This window comes from Oryx dammah, unplaced genomic scaffold (assembly GCF_014754425.2).
Source record: "Oryx dammah isolate SB20612 unplaced genomic scaffold, SCBI_Odam_1.1 HiC_scaffold_3, whole genome shotgun sequence".
NCBI lineage: Eukaryota > Metazoa > Chordata > Mammalia > Artiodactyla > Bovidae > Oryx > Oryx dammah.
Window position 1 is genome coordinate 112,795,431 of NW_024070187.1, and position 20,786 is coordinate 112,816,216.

Consider the following 20,786-nt stretch of genomic DNA (forward strand, 5'->3'; position numbering starts at 1 on the left):
CTTTACATCTGTGTCTCTTTTGCTGTCTTGCAGATAGGGGTGTCATCACCATATTTCTTAATTCCACATACATGCATTAACATACTGTACTGGGGAGAAGGCGATGGCACCCCACTCCAGTACTCTTGCCTGGAAAATACCATGGACGTGGGAGCCTGGCGGGCTGCAGTCCATGGGGTCGCTAAGAGTTGGACACAACTAAGCAACTTCACTTTCACTTTTCACTTTCATGCATTGGAGAAGGCAATGGCAACCCACTCCAGTGTTCTTGCCTGGAGAATCCCAGGGACGGGGAGCCTGGAGGGCTGCCGTCTACGGGGTTGCGCAGAGTTGGACACGACTGAAGTGACTCAGCAGCAGCAGCAGCGTACTTCATTGGTGTTTCTCTTTCTGGCTTACTTCACTCTGTATAATAGGCTCCAGTTTCATCCACCTCACTAGAACTGACTCAAATGCATTCTTTTCTTTTATAGCTGAGTAATGAGAGTCTCTTGGACTGCAAGGAGATCCAACCAGTCCATTCTGAAGGAGATCAGCCCTGGGATTTCTTTGGAAGGAATGATGCTGAAGCTGAAACTCCAGTACTTTGGCCACCTCATGTGAAGAGTTGATTCATTGGAAAAGACTCTGATGCTGGGAGGGATTGGGGGCAGGAGGAGAAGGGGATGACAGAGGATGAGATGGCTGGATGGCATCACTGACTTGATGGACGTGAGTCTGAGTGAAGTCTGGGAGTTGGTGATGAACAGGGAGGCCTGGCGTGCTGCAATTCATGGGGTCGCAAAGAGTCGGACATGACTGAGCGACTGAACTGAACTGAACTGAATACTCCATTGTGTATATGGACCACAGCTTTCTTATCCATCCATCTGCCGATGGACATCTAGGCTGCTTCCATGTCCTAGCTATTGTAAACACTGCTTCAGTGGACACGGGTACATGTCTCTTTCAATTCCCTCCAGTATTCTTGCTTGGGAAATCCCATGGACAGAGGAGTCTGGTGGGCTACAGTTCATGGGGTCACAACAAGTCAGACAACAACGGAGCACACACGCACACACTCCCATCTAAGTACCATGTAGTCACTCAGTCATGTCTGACTCATTGCGACCCCATGGGCTGTAGTCCAGCAAGCTCTTCTGTCCGTGGACTTCTCCAGGCAGGAACACTGGGGTGACCACTCAAGTGAGCAAATAAAAACATTTCTGGAAAATGCCTTGATGAGGTTATCATCCGAATCATCTGCAGCCCCCAGAGGAACGTCCCTGCTCTCCTCGCTCAGCAGGGAGGTGTGAGGTCTCCCTGTCCGAGGACCCCCTGCGACTCTGGAACGGAGGAGGGGAGGGCAGGAAGCACAATCCCCAGTGGTCTGTATCAGCCCCGGCTGGCGGGCTGGGAGGCAGGGCCAGGCGGCCAATGTCAACACAGATGGGACCCATTTCCGGATGAACCGGCCGCCTTCACAGATGCTCCCTCTGCACCGGCTGCGTGCTAACTAAGGACCAGGCCTTTGATAGCTGCACAGCTCTCAGTGTGAAACAAAACCAAGAATCTGTTGAAAAGCATGGCCCTTCCCAGAAATGTTTTCACGATGCATATGCATGTTTTGGCTTGCTCCAGTCCGCCCCCCGGAGAGCAAGGAAGCTGGAGGGGCGCTAAAGCACTGCACCCCGCCCTGTGACCTCAAGGGTTGAGAGCAGTTCTGAATTTGAAGAGCACACGCCCACACTCCCACCGCATGACCTACAGGCCACGCTGAAGGGGTCGCCGGCTCATCCAGGGACTCTGGGCTGCAGCCACATTGACTCTAAGGGCAAAACAGAAACGTCCACTGTTCCCTTCCTCTACAGAAGGATCATCAGCGTGAGAAGGCGGGCTTTTCGATGCGGCCCTGACCTTGAGCAGTTGTCCAGGCGTTTTCTGCTTTGCAACATGAGGAACACAGAGGAGAGGAACACACACCATCTTCAGAAGGTTAAAATCTAGTGCAATGAGGAGAATGCCAAAAGGAGGTACTGCCGATCAATGGGCATAAAGCTGCAATTACCCCAAATGGATAAACTTTAGAGGCCCACTGGATCTTGCCCTCCCCTCCCTTTCACTGCTATCACCTGAGTGTAATTCACCAGCTGTGGGGCATAGAGGCCCATCTGATCTCTGCCACATCCTGTTGGGGAGGATGGTGCCCACTTAGGTGTCAGCCAACCAAGGAGGAGGACTGATGCCCCAAGAGGGCCTCACAAAGCCAGGTGAGGGCCCTCAGTTAGGGGCCCATCAGGCCTGAAATGGGGGGTGACGGGATGCTAAGTGTACTCGGAAAAGTGGCCAATGTGACCCTGCCCGCCTGCCCAGCCTCTCGAGTGTCCAGGAAAAAAGGACGTCAAGAGACACTTAGTAACAATTGCAAAAAGCGATGTTCAACACTGAAAGGGCTAAAAAGAGAAAAGGACTCATTTCTCAGAGATCGGAACCTACAGAGCTGTGATAAAAGGCAGGATTCCTTTGAGACGCGCCATTTCTAAAAGAGTTGAAAACGCAACTGTGGCTCGAATGAATGAAACACCACCAGGCTGGAGCACCCTAAGTCTTACATTAGAAACAAAGCCCCCTCGGTCACTTGGAGTTTCTTTCAGGATGGTCTGATCTGCTCTGCAGGCAGGCCCACGGCCCCTCAAGGTTTAACCCCTCCGCGGTGTGTTCCAGCCTCACCCGCGGACGAGCCACCCAAACCCCATCACTCAGCCACACACAGGGGCCTGCAGGCTTCAGTCCTTCGGGGTCTTTCTCGGGCTTGTGCTTTAATTTATGAGACGCTGTCTGCCTGGCATAGACTCCTACCCACCGCATCTCTACTCTGCTGCTGCTGCCAAGTCGCTCAGTCGTGTCCGACTCTGTGCGACCCCACGGACGGCAGCCCGCCAGGCTCCCCCGTCCCTGGGATCCTCCAGGCAAGAACACTGGAGTGGGTTGCCATTTCCTTCTCCAATGCATGAAAGTGAAAAGTGAAAGTGAAGTCGCTCAGTCGTGTCCAACTCTTCGCGACCCCATGGACTGCAGCCTACCAGGCTCCTCCGTCCATGGGATTTTCCAGGCAAGAGTGCTGGAGTGGGGTGCCACTGCTTTCTCTGATCTACCACCAGCCAAATCTCCTGGAAGTCAACATGCCAACAGCACAGGACCAACTGGACAGAAGCCAACTCACCAAAGGCAGTTTACAGAATGACGGGCTTACTTGCTGAGTAACAAATGCCCTGAAGAACCACCAGGAAAATACTTGTGTTGTAGAGCACGAGTTCTAGGGCACACGGGCTCAGCAGTTGCTGCTCTCAGGCTCCAGAGCGCAGGCTCAGCAGCCGTGGCTCTCAAGCTCAGCAGCCGTGGCTCCCGGGCTTAGTTGCTCTGCAGCAAATGGGATCTTCCCAGACCAGGGATGGAACCCACGTCTCCTGCACTGGGCAGGTGGATTCTTCACCAGTGAGCCACCAAGGAAGCCCAGAATGCTCACGTTAACAAGTTCCCCGGAATTTTAAGAAGCACTGCCCTTCATAGTAACAGCTGGCTCTCGCACAGGGCTTAATAGATGCAAGGCAGATATTCCAAGCACTTGAGGCACACCAGCTCTTTTCAGTTTCACAACAATCTCACTAAGTACTCTTCAGTTCAGTTCAGTTCAGTCGCTCAGTCGTGTCTGACTCTTTGCAACCCCAGGGACTGCAGCGCAGCAGCCTTCCCTGTCCAACACCAACTCCCAGAGCTTGCTCAAACTCATGTGCATCGAGTTGGTGATGCTATTAGCACACTCATTTTAGAATGAAGCCTCTCAGACACAGAGACGTGAAAGCTACAGTCTGAACCCATAGAGCGAGTGTCAGAGCTGGTGCCTGGAAGCAGGCAGCCACGCTCCCGTCTGCACCCTAGACCCTGCTGCCTCCTCAGCACCCAATGCAGAAACAGGCTCGTGGTTCCTGACAAAACCTTCTCCCATCTGTGAATGCTTGTGAGTGCTCACGTTGGTTTTGCTGCCTCACTTCCACGGATACTGACAGTATTGTTGAGAAAAGGCTGGATTTGAAATCAAAAGAATAGGTCATAAAAATTTGCTTTTGCCTTTCCTCCTAACCTTGGGCTGTCCCTTTGCCAGTGGATCCACATTTCCTTTTCTGTAAAGTAGATATCACACTGTCCACGTGTTCAGAGGTGTTGCAGGGTTCTCTGAGGTCAGGCTCTGAGGATTCAGTGAAATTATAAGTGGAAAAGGAACCAGTATGCCCTGACACAGGGTAGGGACCCAGCGAGTGCTGAGCTCCTCCCGCCCCCTCTCCAGTGATCATCACGGAGCACCCGCAGGACACTGGCCCTGTGCCGGGACCCAGGCAGGGACAAGCAAACAAGCTGTGGCCCTGTCTCCCTGCAGCGCTTCCCCGGCTGGACAGATGATACGATGATTCATACAGAAAGCAAACATCAGGAAAAGAGTTGCTAAGTAACTGATACTGCTCCGATTTTGAATGAGAGCCTAATTTTCCTGAGTAAGCAGAAAAAGCTGAGTGGGCCATGAAAAATGGCAAACATGAGCATCCCCAGATCACAAAAACAGCCAGAGAATTCCAAAACAAATTTTGAATGCAGAAAACCAAATAAAATACACATTCCTGGACTATGTACATATTTTTCTTCTGGAGAAAAAAAAAAAGGATATTTAATCCCAGAAAGAAGCATAACAATGAATATTAAAGTTTCAGACTACAGGTATTCAATCTCAGAGCTAACGCAGAGAGAGGGGCACGTCACTAGGCTCTACTGTCATTATTTTGCTGATAAATCATCCGATTTTTTAAAAAAAATCTGACTTAAGAACAGATTTCCATGGACCTGTAGCTCCAGCAATTTTCAGAGGCTCAGCAGCCTCCTATGGGAAGGCCACACCTACAGCCTCCCACTTAACCGTTACTAGCTCCCCAAAACACACTCATAGGCACGCCCTGGGCAAACCAAGGCCTCTTTTCTCGCAGAATCAGGCTTTTATCACCTGCCCTGGAACCAAAAATAACCCAGTGAATAACCCTAGTGATTCTTCAGTCCCACTGACTGTTGGACTTTTCTTTTTTTTTCATTTTTACTGAAGTACACTTGCTTTACAATGCCATTAGCTTCTACTGTACAGCAAAGTTAATCAGCTATATGTGTACACATATCCGCTCTTTCTCTGGATTTCTTTCCCACTTTAGGTCACCAGAGAGCACTGGGTGGAGTTCCCCGGGCTGCGCAGCATCTTCTCATCAGTTACCTGCTTCTAAACTAGGATGTAGCAGCGTGCACATGTCAATTCCAACCTCCCAGTTCACCCATCCCCCTTCCCCCTTGCTGTCCATACGCCTGTTCTCCAAGACTGCATCTCTATTTCTGCTTCACCTATCACACCATCTATACCAATGTGGTATGTAGATACCATGGCATATTACTCAGCCATAAAAACGAATGAAACTGGGTCATTTGCAGAGACATGGATGAACTCAGAGTCTGAGACTAAGTCGGAAAGAGGAAAACAGATAATATATATTAACACATACATGTGGACTCTGACAAAGTTAATGGTGGGTTTTGCACTCACCAGCCACGGCTGTGGGATCTCGGGCAAAGGCATCTGGGGAGGGGCTGGCAGGCTGCTGGGGGTCTCCGGCTTCGTGGCATGATCCTTCACTTCAAAACCTGCACCAAAAGCACAGATGAGGATGAGGAAGGCTTGCTTCTTGGAAGACAAGCTATGACCAATCTAGATAGCATATTAAAAAGCACAGACGCTACTTTGCCAACAAAAGTCCGTCTAGTCAAAGCTGTGGTTTTTCCAGTAGTCATGTATGGATGTGAAAGAAAGTGAAAGTCACTCAGTCGTGTCCAGCTCTTTGTGACCCCACGGACTATACAGTCCATGGAATTCTCCAGCCCAGGATACTGGAGTGGGTAGCCATTCCCTTCTCCAGGGAATCTTCCCAATCCAGGTCTCCCACATTGCAGGCAGATTCTTTACCAGCTGAGCCACAAGCGAAGCCCATACGGATGTGAGAGTTGGACCATAACGAAAGCTGAGCACCAAAGAATTGATGCCTGTGAGCTGTGGTGTTGGAGAAGACTCTTGAGAGTCACTTGGACTGTGCAGAGATCCAACCAGTCAATATAAAGGACATCAGTTCTGAATATTCATTGGAAGGACTAATGCTGACGCTGAAACTCCAGCACTTTGGCCACCTGATTCGAAGAACTGACTCATTGGAAAAGACCCTGACACTGGGAAAGATTGAGGGCAGGGGCAGAAGGGGACAACAGAGGATGAGATGGTTGGATGGCATCAGTTACTCAATGGACATGAGTTTAAGTGAGCTCTGGGAGTTGGTGATGGACAGGGAAGCTTGGCATGCTGCAGTCCATGGGGTCACAAAGAGTTGGACATGACTGAGCAATTGAACTGAACTAAACTGGATGAAGAAGAGGAGCAGGCTGTGAACAGCTGCCTCCTCCTTGACCCTACACTGAACACATCACAAATATTTACTTTCTCTAATCCTTTACAATAGTCCTGCAAGGTAAGTATTCTTCTGCCTCGTTCTACAGGTTAAAGATCTACAGCTGGACCAAAAACAAAAGAAAGGTTACAGCACTTAAATAGAGCACAGACAGGAAGAATGATGGAGCTGGTACCAACGTGGACATCCTTCCCTAGACCGGAGTCTCTCAAGGAGGGCAGCCTCTCCTGAACTTCTGCCCGGGTTAGTGCTTACCCACGTACCGAGGGGGCAGATGCTTCCCTGGGAATCAGTGAGTCTGCACTGAGACCCTCCTGGGGTTGCATGCTGTTAAAAGACTTGCTCGCTGCTGACAAGACTGATAGACTCTCATACCTTCAGGCCAGCGTAGTCAAGTTGGGAAGACAAACATATGTATACTCAACTCTCTGGAGATGTGGGGAGCAGGGAACAGGAAGGCACCAATTTGGGCCCAGTGCACCTTACATGCAAGGGCTCAACTTCCTAGACCTAGAAAAATAACTGCTCAGTGATCACCTATAAGAGGTTGAGCACGATGTCACAGGCTGGGAAAAGACAAAGTCCCCGACCTGCGGAAGCTACAACAAAGACCAGAATCTTGGCAGAGGACTGGAAACAGTGAAAAAAGAAAAAGAAAGAAAGATAAAAGATGAGTGGAAATTCTACAGCCAAAACAATCAGTGGATGAGTTTTAAGCAGAATAAAGAGCTGAAGAGAAAATCAGTGAATTGCAAAGTATGAGGAAGGTATTCTACATCCAGAATAAAGCATGGAGGGAAAGGGTGTTGGAACCCACTGGGCAGAGGAAGAGAGGAAGGAAAACCAGGCAGAGCAGACAGCAACTCCAGAGGCAGGAGACCCAAACTGCGGCCAGTTCAGACCAGTGGTCCCAGGTGACCAACCCAGGTGTACACAGAAGAGATGAGGCTTCGAGAAATGTTGCCTCTGCTAGCAAAAGCAAGAGCAGGAGATAACAGTCAACAGTTACTCATAACTGCTGCGTGTCAGGCACTCTTTGGAAATGTTTTATATCATCTTGTCAATCCGCACAACATCCCTCTGAGGTAGATGCTACTACCCCTTTCTTCCACAGGGGTGGAGATTGGGCATTGACAGATTAAGTAACTTGCTCAAGGCCACAGACTGGTGATGGGCAGAGACAGAAAGCCAAGCCCACATGACCGCACAGCAGGCTCTCCCAGCTCAATCCCACCGATTCTGTTTCTCTGAGGACCTCTGATTAACAAACCTGCTTTCCTGCCAGTCTGGGATTTTGGTAAGTGTGAAAATGAGTGGAAGTCACTCAGTCGTGTCTGACTCTTTGTGACCCCATGGACTATATAGTCCATGGAATTCTCCAGGCCAGAATACTAGAGTGGGTAGCCTTTCCCTTCTCCAGGGGATCTTCCCAACCCAGGGATCAAACCCAAGTCTCTCGAGTTGCAGGCGGATTCTTTACCAGCTGAACCACAAGGGAAGCCCAAGAACACTGGAGTGGGTAGCCTTTCCCTTCTCCAGTGGACCTTCCCGACCCAGGAATACCACGTCATAGCGGGCCTTGTAGGCAGCCTGAGGGGCCTGGGGTTCATCCACGGGCAATCATAGATAGTGAAAGGGCCCAGGCACGGAAGCAGCAACATCGCTTAAAAGCGAGCTTTCATCCCTACTTTTGTCTCTGTCTCAGAGACAGTGGCTCAGTGGCAAAGAATCCACCTGCAAACGCAGGATCCCTGTGTCAGGAGGATCCCCTGAAGGAGGGAGTGCCAATCCACTCCAGGGTTCTTGCCGGGAAAGACCCATGGACAGAGGAGCCTGGCGGGTTATACAGTCCATGGGTCACAGAGAGTAGGGCACAGCTGAGCACATAGAGCTCTCTCTCCACCCTACTGCTTCTTTCAGTCTGACTGACCCCAAAACCCCGTCCTCATCCTGCACTTCTATCTCAGGGACTCAGGCAGCTCTCATTCCACCTGCTACCAGATCCTCCTTGAACCCACCACCCAGACTGACCAGCAGAACCTTCTGGAATGCCGATCTAACTTTGTTGAACCATGGCTTTGCACACTAAAGAGCAAAGAACCGCGCATTTAGATGGCTGAAGTGCATGGCATGGGAATTATATCCCAGTGAAGCTGTTTACAGTAAAGCCCCTACATCTCATCCAGGTGTCTCCTGCCTTCAAGATTCTAACCCCGTATCCCCCAGGAACTGCCTCCGGCCCCTACCCCACTCACCTCTCCCACTAAGCGGGTCTCGGGGCATCCGCCTCTTGGGTGCTCTCCTAACACTGACGCTCTCTCCCTGCTACTCTGTCTTATCCACCGTGCACCAAAGTGAGGACACAACAGGCCTGAGCCTGCTGTCTTTACCAGGGCCTGTGGGCAAGGCTGTGCCCTTGGCTGGCATTGGGGAATGTGAATTTCAGAAGTGTTTCCAACACTGCTTAATTGATAAGGTTGGTCTAACGTTGGTGCCTAGACTGTTTGAGCAAACAACACGATCGACACCAAACACCTGCTGCGATGGCTAATTTTGTGTGCCCAGCTGACTGGGCTCAGGGATGCTCAGAGAGCTGGCAGGACGTTGTCTCTGGATGCTTCTGTGAGAATGTTTCTGGGAGAGATGAGCATTTGAGTTGGAGAACTGAGCAAAGAGGATGGTCCTCCCCATGTGAGTGGACATCCTCCAGTGTGCTGAGAATCTGAACACAACAGAAAGGCCAAGGAAGGGTGGACACACCCTCTGGGCTGAAGCCAAGTCGTCCGTCTTCTCCTGCCTTCAGACACTGGTGCTCCTGGTTCTTGGATCAGGACGCACACCGACAGCAACCCTCCCCATCCCCACCGCCCCTTCTCGGAGCTTCGGACTCAGACTGAATTACAGTCTGGTAATTACACCACCGGCTTTCCTGGGCCTCAAGCCTGCAGAGGGCAGGTCGTGTCACTGCTCAGGCTCTGAGGCCACACGAGCCAATCCCTATCACAGATCTCCTTTCCATCTCACTCTGTAGCTCCGTGGGTTCTGTTCCTCCAGGGAACCCTGACCAATAAACCTCCTCTCCTGTGAGTCTGGGATTTGGGTATGTGCCAGGCAGAGGGTGCCTATGTGGCCAGCCCCCAGGGAAGTCCTTGGACACTGAGTCTCCAGTGAGCTTTCTGGAATAGAAGCATGACACACCGGCAGCTGCATTTTTGTTGCTGAGGAGACAGTGTGATCTGTGTGAGCCTCGCGAGAGGAGGAACACGAGGAAGCCTGTGCGTGGAACCCTCCAGACTCGGCTGGAGTCTTTTTCCGTTATAGCTGTCTGGGTGTCCTTACAACCTCTGTGATGAATCCCAGCCATGAGAAAATACAACTCCATGCTGAGTCCTAGTAAACCTCCCAATGTGGAGTGATTTTAGGGACCCCCCCCTCCAATGAATCCACTATTCCATTAACCCCTTAAAGGCTTCATCTTTCCAAACCCAGAGACTCACACAGTCCCTGGCACATAGTAAGGCCTTTGATGACAACCTGAGGAGTAAATAAATTCATTCATGAGTGTGTTCTAGAAAGATGAGAATTAAAGATAGCTTAGAGGCAAAAAGGTGTTACTAGTGGTAAAGAACCTGCCTGTCAATGCAGGAGACATAAGAGACGAGGGTTTGATCCCTGGGCTGGGAAGACCCCCTGGAGAAGTAAATGACAACCCACTCCAGTATCCTTGCCTAGGAAATCCCATGGACAGAGGAGCCTGGTGGGTAACGGTGCATGGGGTCGCAAGAGTCGGTCATGACTGAAGCGACTTAGCACCTGAGGCCAAAGGAGACGGGAAGCAGACAGACTAGAAGTATGAGAGGACGTACCTGTGGACGACTGTATCCTCAGCAGGATGTCTGTGATGACTGCCTTTTTCTCCCTGACAGTTGAGGTGAGATACTCGTGGTCCAGGAGTTCAAGAAAGAGACGAAGTTCAACTATTAACTCTTCCATTGCTGAAAATAAAGGAGAGGAGAGAAGGGTACTGTGAGCCCCGTTGATTTGCAAATGTCAAAATACGAGTGCAGAGTTTTACTCAAAGCACTCTGTGTTTAGCCTGATGGATGACTCTGGTTTTCCAGCATGGAAAACAAACGAGCTGAACGCATGTCGTCTCAGAGACTCACGCATCGTCTTCTAGACCGACGTGCTCCTCGGTCGCTCCCTGCTCTGAGGCGACGGTATTCGGCCGGGAGGAGTTCCAACGCCATACTGCCAACAGATGGAGTCGCAACTCGAGAGCCTGACACCATCATTTGGTGTTAACTGCATGATATTAAATTTCAGTGTCCAGAAGGATAGACGGGAGTTTAAAATACCAAATAGTTTTCAGATAACCACTAGGACGTGGTTTCAGAAACTCAACATCCAGCCCTGTGCTTCTGAAGGGCTGGCTCCCTCCCCAGGAAGGCTGAGCGCATTCACAGTTGCAACAGGGGTGCCAGGGAGGACCGCGATGTCAGCTCAAGTCCCGACTTCCGTCATGCCTTTCATTTCCAGGGTTAAAGCAGATTCTCCCTCTGACTCCCACAGGACTGGACCACAGGGCTGACGTCAGCGAGCTTCGCCCACGATGTGAACCTCCAAGAGACACCAACGTTCTTTCAGGGCATCCGCGAGCTCAGACTGTTGTCACGACAGTGTGGCGTCATTCACCATTTTCTGCACTAACGGTGCGAATGGAAGGGAGGCTAAGCTGCGGGCGTCTTAGTGCAGATCAAAGCAGTGACCCCAACTGGACTCTCAGCCACTATATTCTTCGCTTACACGCTAGCAGTAAAAAAAAATAAAATTTATAGAATGCTACTTTCACTTAAGATCGCCTTTGATGAAGCAGTAAAAAGCATTGCTTTTATTAGATCTCAGCCCTGGAGGAAACCTTTTTAACATGCTGTGCGATGAAGCAGGGAGAACGCATGACAAGTGTCTGAGCTGTGAGTTACACAGAGCCACTGTTGTTACGCAGCACCGAAAAAGAAATGAGACGAACCGCAATTATCCAGACCTGAGAATGTGACCGACTTTCCTCAAAAATGAACAAACCTCATCACGTCCAGGTAAACAATGACAGCATTTGTTGCCAAGGATACAGTCTGCACTTCCAGGTGAAAATAAGAATTTCAAACACAGGCGTCCACCACCAGGAGCACGATGGCTTCTCAACAGAGACTTTTCCAGTGAGATTAGGAATGACGCCGAGGAACGCGATCCCCTGGTGTATAATGCAGCGTGTCCACATTTGGAAGATCTACACAACTCAGGAAACCATCGTGCCATAAAATCACAGGTGGGTAAAGACCCAAGTAAGGTGCAGAATAAGCTGAAATATCCTCACGTAACAGAGAAAACATCACAGACTCAATGGACATTAGTCTGAGCAAACTCTGGGAGATGGTGAAGGACTGGTGGGCTGCAGCCCATGGGGTCGCAAGGAGTTGGACACGACTTAGCAACTGAACAGCAATAACTGAGAGCAAGTGCTCTCTGATACAGCGTCAGAGTCCACATGGCCACTAACCGTTAAGAAACTACCACTTGCTGAGTTTCAGTGTAGTGTCAAAGAATACCCACAATTTTCTGGAAAGGTACTAAAATATTCTGCAGTTTTCTGAGTACATATCTGTGTGAGGCCAGACTATCTTTATGTACTTCCACCAGAACAATGGTTCATAACGATCAAAATGCAGAGGCAGACACAAGAATCCAGCTTTCTTCCATTAAGCCAGATACTGAAGATACTTGCATAAACATAAAAAATGCTACTCTTTCACACACTATATCACTTTGGTAAATGCAATTACTTTGCATAAATATATTAAGAAATATCTCAAAAATCTTCCAGACTTAAATTCTAGTATGATAAATATCCACAGATATAACCACACAAATAAAAAAAAGCTCTTTGGGATTCTCGACAAATATTTTGAAACCAAAAAGTCCTAAGCAAAAAAGTTCAAGAACCGCTGGTCAATGGGATTCTTCCCAAATCTACTGAAGTCTACAACACCCTCCAGAAAAAAAAAGATCCTAACTGAGGCCACTCTTTTTATAGCTACCAAAGTTCCCATAATTTTAGATAAGTGGGCAGAGAAATGGCAAACGAGTTCAGAGTAGGCAAGGTGTGTGCTCGGTGGTTCCCTCTTCCTGATTTCCCCTCCATGAAATGAAGAGGCCGGAAGAAGCCAGTCTTTAAGGTCTTTTTCATCAGGAAGACAATTTCCTGATGATTCTAAGTAGAAAACAATCTCATCTAAACTTCAGAAACGATGGGCTGCTAGTATTAATCATAATAGCCAAATATGTGGAAACAACTCCAACGTCCATCAATGGGTGAGTGGAAAAATAAAATGTGGTCCATTCTTACAATGATAAGTGATTCAGCCTGAAAAAGAAAGGAAAGTCTGACACATGCTACGCCATGGGGAGCTCTGAGGACATTATGCCAAGTGAGATACGCCAGTCACGGAAGGACAAGCACTGCGTGACCCCACTCACATGAGGTCCCCAGAGCTGTCAAACTCATGTTGTTGTTGTTTAATTGCTCAGTCGTGTCCGCCTTTTTTGTGACCCCATGGACTGCAGCCAGCCAGGCTCCTCTGTCCATGGGATTTCCCAGGAAAGAATACTGAAGTGCGTTGCCATGCCCTCCTCCAGGGGATCTTCCCTACCCAGGGATCGAACCTGTGTCTCCTGTGTCTCTTACATTGTAGGCGGATTCTTTACCACTGAGCCATCAGGGAAGCCCAGAACTCAAAGAGAAAGTAAAATAGTGGGTACCAGGTGCTGGGGGAAGGGGAGAGAGGGTCAGTGTTGATGGAGACAGAGTTGCAGTTGGGCAAGGCGAAAGTTCTGGTGACGGATGGTGCTCACGGTCACACAACTGTGAACGCATGTGATTTATACACTCAGAAAGGCTTAACATGGGAAAATGTATGTTACATGTGTCGTTCAGTCACTAAGTCGTGTCCAGCTCTTTGCGACCCTACGGACTGCAGCACGCCAGGCTTCCCTGTCCATCACTATCTCCTGGAGCTCGCTCAAACCCACGTCCAGTGAGTCAGTGACGCCATCCAGCCATCTCATCCCCTGTCATCCCCTTCTCCTCCTGCCCTCAATCTTTCCCAGCATCAGGGTCTTTTCCGTTGAGTCAGCTCTTCACATGAGGTGGGCAAAGTATCTGTTTATTTTACCACAATACAAACAGAATCAACCTTGCCCAGAAACTGAAGGGCTGCCAATAGCTATAAGCAAAAAATGTTGAAAATGTTTATGGATCTATGTTACGCTTGCAGTACCCACTCTCCATCACCATCTGTATACTCCTTTATCAAAAATGCCTCTCTCGCATTTGCTAAATCACATTCATCCGGCAATTCTTCCCTGGGGTTTCTTCTAGCAGCAGCAAAATATCTGGAGGACTAAAGACAGCACCTGCCCTAACCCATCTCCCTGTGTTGCTTTCACAGAGCTCCCCTCGGGGATCCATTGCAGGGCTGGGGATTTCCTGGAATCACCACTGGGATCCTGCCCAGTCCATGCCCTGCAGAGAACAGAGCCCTCAACTACAAGCTGGACCCTGAACAGCATCTACACCACCGGGACCAGCAGACCAGCCCCCAACCCCGCACCCAGGTCATAATAGCTGGACCACCTAGCTCAAGCTGGTCAGTCTTCCCTCTGTACATCTCCCCTGGGACTAGGAACTCTTAGCCAGTTGTGATCTCTTGAACTGAAGATGTGTGAACTCAGGAGCTACGGAGCTGCCATGCTTAGGCACATACATGCCGGGGAGAGAAAGTCATTAACAGAGGAAGAAAGAATGAAGTTACATCCTCAAGAGGACATGCATATACTCAGAGGCAAGAGAGAGGACGCGCCAGGCAGACAGGGTGCAGGATGGATTCCTGAGACCGTCCTGGAATTTTTCAGTTACCTGTGAGCCTGGGCTGCACGAGAATCGCCTGAGATACCTGCGTCCTTATGAATTTTCATTTCATTGTTCACTAAGCTACTGTGTGGTTTCCTTTTTACCTGAAACCGCATCCAAAAGATTCTCAAAGCAAAGCTCTTTTCTGCACCTCAGAATGCAAAACATTCCCAGATCAGAGACTTGAAACCACTATGAAAGTTCCGCATATCTAGGATCTCCCACAGACTGAACAAACCACATGTACCCTTAATAGGCCTTTCAAACCCCCTCTCCCCAGCCTTCTCTAATTCAACATCCCCAGTAAGCTCCTCCCAACTCAGACCCTCCAAAGTCACTAAATTCTTTCCTCTCTTACCAGCTGCGCCGATAACCAGGCACTGACTGACCTTAAGATTTGTTTTTTCCTCAAAATAGCGAGTCAGCTGGTTAAGAGCAGGCTTTATACTCTGCTTATCTCCCAGCATCTTACAGCTGCCTAGCAGCACAGGCCACGAAGAAAGCATGCAAGAATCGTTGATGGGCAAGTGACTGACAAAAGAAGGGGAAGGAGCCCTTTCTGAGAAGCTGTAGCATGAAAGGTGTTGTTCTTGGCATCTACGTGGGACACTTTAATTCTCACAATAATGCTGTGAAGACTCACTCGGCCCCACAGACAGGGGGACCAGAGGCCAGGGCCCATTTGTTCCCCGACATGGCAGTCACAGGCGCGGGACACTGTTCTGGCCCCCTTACATGCAAGACTTCATGCAGGCTCCCAACAATCCCAGGAGGTGGAAACTGGTCTCACCCCATTTTATAGGTGAAGAAACTGAGGCTCAGAGGTGGCCTAAGGTTAAAGCAAATAAGTGTCTGAGCCCCTCCTCCAGGTAACAATATGCTAACAGCCACACAGCTGGAATGGAGCAGGACAAGTCTGAAAGCAGCTCTGACTCCAAAGGCCCTGCTCCGACTATTTCACAATAGTCCCGCCATGGATGACCTTCGGAGACTACCCTGGCCTGCTGAGCAGCAATGGCCGTGAAATAAAAGAAAAAGATTTTACTGAAATGGTGGTTCACAGTGCTGTTAGCCTCAGCAGCCTGCTTCAGTCATATACGTACCTGTGTCCTTTTTTGGGTTACTTTCCATTGTGGTTACGGGACACTGAATATAGCTCCCTGTGCTGCATGGTGCGTCCTCATTAGTTACCTGTTTTACATATGGCAGTGCCACTACTAACTCATCCTTCCTCCCTCCCTTTCCCCTTTGGTAACCATACGTTTGTTTTCTATGTCTGTGAGTGTTTCTGTGTTTGAAAAGTGGGTAACTCCCCCAAATTATGTCATCCTTAAAATGAGATGATTATTACGTATCCCAGGATTGTAATGAGGATGAAATGAACTGATACCCACACAGAGGCAGGCATTTCACAAATGGTAGCTGTTACTGTTATTATAGCATATGCTCATGTTATTAGCACTTCACTTGAAGCCTTGGGATCCATGAACACTTCAAGAGGACACAATCCACAACTTCGTTATCTTCTAAAACTAGGAAGTCCTTAAATACCTACACACAGTATAAGAAAAGTCTTGAAAGACTACTACGTACATATGCAAATACATCTGAAACTAAGTGAAATAGATGATTTCACAGAAAAGAACAAAGTTCACCAAATCGTTACAGAAACCTTATACAGGCCAATTTCCATAGAGGAAGCAAAGAAAGTTAACAAAGAACTAGCCTCACAAAAAAGCACAAGACCCAGATGGTTTTAGAGGGGAATTGTACCAGAGCTTAACTATCAAGATTACTACATACATTTTCTCCAAAGGATGGGAACAGATAAACAATTTTCCAACCCTTTCTTTTTTTTAGGAGGAGGTATAAAAATGATGCCTAAACCTGATGCAGATAGCACCAAAAAGAAAACCAAAGGCCAAGCTTACTTATAAATATCGACGCAAAACTCCTAAATAAGATATTAGCAGACAGAAGCCAACACGGCACCTTAATAGCACACGTGGCCGGAAGAAATCCGCTCCAGGAAAGCAAGGATGGCTCCATGCTGGAGGAGCTCCCAATGCCACTCACACACCAACAGAGCCAACGAGAAGGCCAGACGATCCCCCCAGAGGACGACAACGCCCTCAAGAAAACTCAATGCCCATTCCTGACTTAAGTCAGTAAAATGGGAATTGACACATACTCCCTGAGTTTGATCAAATATATGCACTAACTGTCCTAGGCTGAATGCTTGTGTCCCCCTTTCCAATTCTGTTGAAACCTAACCCCCAGCGCAATGGTATTAGGAGGTGGGGCCTTTGGGAGGTGATCAGGTCATATGGTTGGAGCCTCCACAAACAGGATGACTGACCTTACAAAAGTGACTCAAGAAAGCACTCTCGCAGCTTCTACCATGTGAGGTCACAGTGAAAAGTCAGCCATTTGCAACCGAGACGAGGCCCTTCATCGGGATCCAACCAGACAGGCACCCTGACCTTGGCCATCCAGCCTCCAGATCCACGAGAAACTCATATCTGTTGTCTGTAAGCCACCCTCTGTGTGGTATTCTGTTCCAGCAGCCCAAACAGACTAAGACATCAACACACAACAAAAATTACATCTTCCCTAATGAAGAGACACTCCGGGCATTCCCAATAAGGTCACAAACAAGTCAGGAAAGCCCATTTCTTCTATCGCTTTTAACACTGCATGGGAAGTATTAGTCAATGCAATCAGAAACTTAGGAATGCAAATGAATGAAATTATCTCTGTGTACAGCTGATATGAAAGCATACCTAGAAAACGGAAGAGAATCCATGATAAACGGTAAAACTGTGACCGAAAAATGTTAATAAAGTAGGATAGACAGAAACTGTTGCTTTGCATAGCATTCCGCCTGCAATGCAGGAGACCCGGGTTCAGTCTCTGGGTCGGGAAGACCCTCTGGAGAAGGGAATGGCAATCCACTCCAGTATCCTTGCCTGGAGAATCCCCACGGACAGAGGAGCCTGGTGTCTATAGTCCATGGGGTCGCAGAGTCGGACACAGCTGAGTGATCAACACTAGTATTTTATACCAAACAATAAGATATAAATAGAAGAGAAAATTCCACTTTAAAAGGTGACTTAAAACATAAAATACTTAATTTACCTTATGTAAAACTGACATGAGGAAAACGTCAAAGCACTTCTGGAAGACAAAGGAGTAACCTGAACAAACAGAAAGCGCCCCTTGCCTTTGGACAGAAAACTTAACATCAGAAAGATGTCAGTTCGTTCCAAGTTATCAGGTAAATTTAATGCAAGCCCAATACACATGTAACAAATGTTCTTTTGTGTCTCAAACTAGACAAATTGATTCTAAGATTTATAGGGAAAAATAAGAGATGTCTAAGACAATGAAGGGGGCCAGCCATATCCTCTACTAAAGCATAAAAGAAAAGTGCTATCATTTAAATGGTGTTATACTGATACACAAATTCCCAATAAGCTCCATAGTATGGAACAGAAGGTCCAGGAACAGACCCATAGGATAACCTATGTATCATAGGCTATATAGACATACAGCCTGTGATAAAGATAGTATCTCAAATCAGTGAGGAAAGACGGACCTCTTAAAAATTGGTGCCAGGACAACTAGTAGCCATTTGGGGAAAAAAAAAAAAAGATAAAATTAAATACTTACATCAGACATAAGAAAAAAGGCTAAAGATATTTCAGAATCTAACTATGAAAAATGAAACCATTCAAGTCCCAGAAAAAACAGCAAGCGAATTCCTTTATAACCTTGGTGTGGGAAAAAATTTTCTAACTATGACTCAAAATCAGATGTAGAAAAACAGACCGACTGATGAGCCTGTAACAAAATAAAAGTCGGAGCCCCCAGGAAAGGGACCGAATTAGGGAGCTCATCTCCTCTACCCGCCCTGCACAGAACTCAGACCGCGCATCCCATAGACTCCTGGGTGAAGCTGAGAATTCCTGGCCAGCCGTGCACCTGCCCTTTACGGAGACTGTCTCCAGGGGCTGGGTCCACAGTCAGGACCCTGGAGCACTGGTTTCACAAAGGCCCATCTCACTCCTCTCACTAAGGACCACTGGGCGACACCAGAGGCGCCTCGGAAAACGCCCCCCCTACTTTCTTCTTTTCAATGACCTCTCCTGACCTTGTAGCAGAATCTGAACTAGCCCCTGCTGATTTTTCCAGACTCGGCTCTCCCCACCTCCCACCCACAGCTCTTTTGAATGACTCACTTCCCACATAAACCAGGCTTGCTTTTGCCCTGGACCTCAGCTCACGCTGCTGTGCTGCGCCTGAACCCTGGGTGTCCCCGTCTCCTCCCCTACACACCCCTTTTCCCAGCCACCTCTTACCTATCTACCCTTGGAGACCCCAGCCCACCTGCACTGTGAGCACTCCCCACCTTACGCTCTGTCTTCACCTGGCACGAGGCAGGCTGAAGTCAGGGACCATGTGTGCCCTCTCTGTACCTAGAATGCTGAGTACACGCCTGGCATGGGAGCTAGAACAACGCAAGACCCTCACTATGTATTTGGTGGATTAATTCACTTGCTCGTTTCCAGATCTCCGTAACAGACAAAACTCCTAAGATTTGAAGAGAAAGTTGCAGAGAAAAGTACCACGGATTGCCTTCTCGTAGTCAGTGACTACACCTCCTATGGACTTAGAACAAGCACATCGAAAGCAGGACAAGGCCGCGTCTGGCAAGCTCGTCTTCTCAGGCAGTCTCGTCATCACCTGGTCAGGGTCTGCTCTGCTGAGGCTGCACTGATACCACAGGAGAACAGGCGGGGGGGACTCGGTGGGGACAGAACGGGCGCCACCGCAGCCACGGGGCCAGCGCTCAGCAAAGCGCTTGCATATTTTCCCTTATAGGGCTGCAGTTGAGACTCTTCACACAGACTCTTCCAAATATTTCCACAGCCTCTGCAGATATTCTAAATGGGCTGCCCAAAGGTTGAGCTGAGAAATCTCAGAAAAGCAGCACCTCTTCAGAGGCTGTCTGGCTGGAAAGTTTCCCCCGGCCAGACCACGTCTAAAATTCCCTCAAACTCCAGCTGACCGCTGTTTGAGTAACCTGGTGACTCTGAGCATAGACCACCAAGCTTCTGTGACTCCCGGTGCCCTCGTCTAGAACGTGGGGATAGTAACAGTCCTGGGCTGCTTGGCAAGACCACAGTGGAGATTCCAGAAGCTGCTGTGAATAAAGGAAGGCCTCTGAGTTCAGGGACATCCAATCGAGGGTACTAGTTTAATCTGAGTCTGCAAAGAGACAGTCAACAAACAAGGTCCCTAACTCTACTTGTCACATTGTCTGAACTGGACTCAGGGCAATGAGGGCTTGGTTTCAGCACAGATTCTGAATCCTTAAAAGATTTATCAATATCCCAGAGCAAAGTCTGTCTTTAAAGGAGGAGGTGCGTGTATGTACGTTCTGAGGCCTAAGACTCTTCCCTTCTGGATTATACACAGCTGGCAAGAAGCCCCCTAAGGAATCAGTATAAAAATCCACAGGATACATTCTTTCCAGAAATTAGCGTGATTCTTAAGGGTCATATTAATACGGGGATGGATGATGAAAGCCCTAATTTAAAATATCCTGCTATTGTTTTGAAGAAAGCGAAAGACAAACCCTAGATCTGTTTTTTTATTAATCATGATAATGTGTGTACCCTGACGACATCGTAGGAACCAGATTTCCTGATTCTCGAGGCCTGATTCCTAAGTTGGTATGAGATTTGACAAAAAATAAGCTGGTTGCTGAGAAGAGTTTTAAACACGCTATCAAGAGTGTATATTTTCATTCCATTTAAATCAGTTCAATTCAATTCAGTAATAAGTTGTTAAACGTGACCTTGTTTAAGACACAATACTCGATGTCTTCAAAGGCAAGTCTCTGACATCCAAGGGATTGCAATCTAGAGCAGCAGATAAACACCTGGACTCATGAGAGTCCCGAGTTGTCAGGAAAAGTGCCATTGATCGAACTCCACCTTTGGAAAGGCAATGCATTCTGGTAGTGGCGCTGAGGGTGGAATGGCACAGTGAGAGGCTGGGGCAGGAAGAGACGTTCTCAACCAAGAGAACACGAAGAACGACAGCAAAAGGATGGACGAGAAAAATGCAAATTATTAAATTTGTTCTCCATAAGATTATAATTAAAAGATTATAAAAAATGCTCTACTTATTATAAGATTTTTAAAAAATATTTACTAAAACAACTCACCAAAATACTTGAGGACCTAATTATAGGGTATGCAATGATAAGCCAAACAAACACAATCTTAACA

General features: G+C 48.2%; 1 protein-coding gene across 2 annotated transcripts in view; it reads right to left on the reverse strand.

The window, feature by feature from the left end:
• The window catches only part of AFAP1 (actin filament associated protein 1), a 147,012-nt gene that overhangs the window by 84,185 nt on the left and 42,041 nt on the right, over positions 1-20,786 (reverse strand). For both annotated transcript variants that reach the window (XM_040237602.1, XM_040237603.1), the window contains exons 2-3: positions 10,388-10,516; positions 5,612-5,709 (exon numbers count right to left, since the gene is read on the reverse strand). In XM_040237602.1, the coding sequence (XP_040093536.1) occupies positions 5,612-5,709; positions 10,388-10,514 (225 nt within the window). In that variant the 5' untranslated portion in view covers positions 10,515-10,516. The remainder of the gene's footprint in view (positions 1-5,611; positions 5,710-10,387; positions 10,517-20,786) is intronic.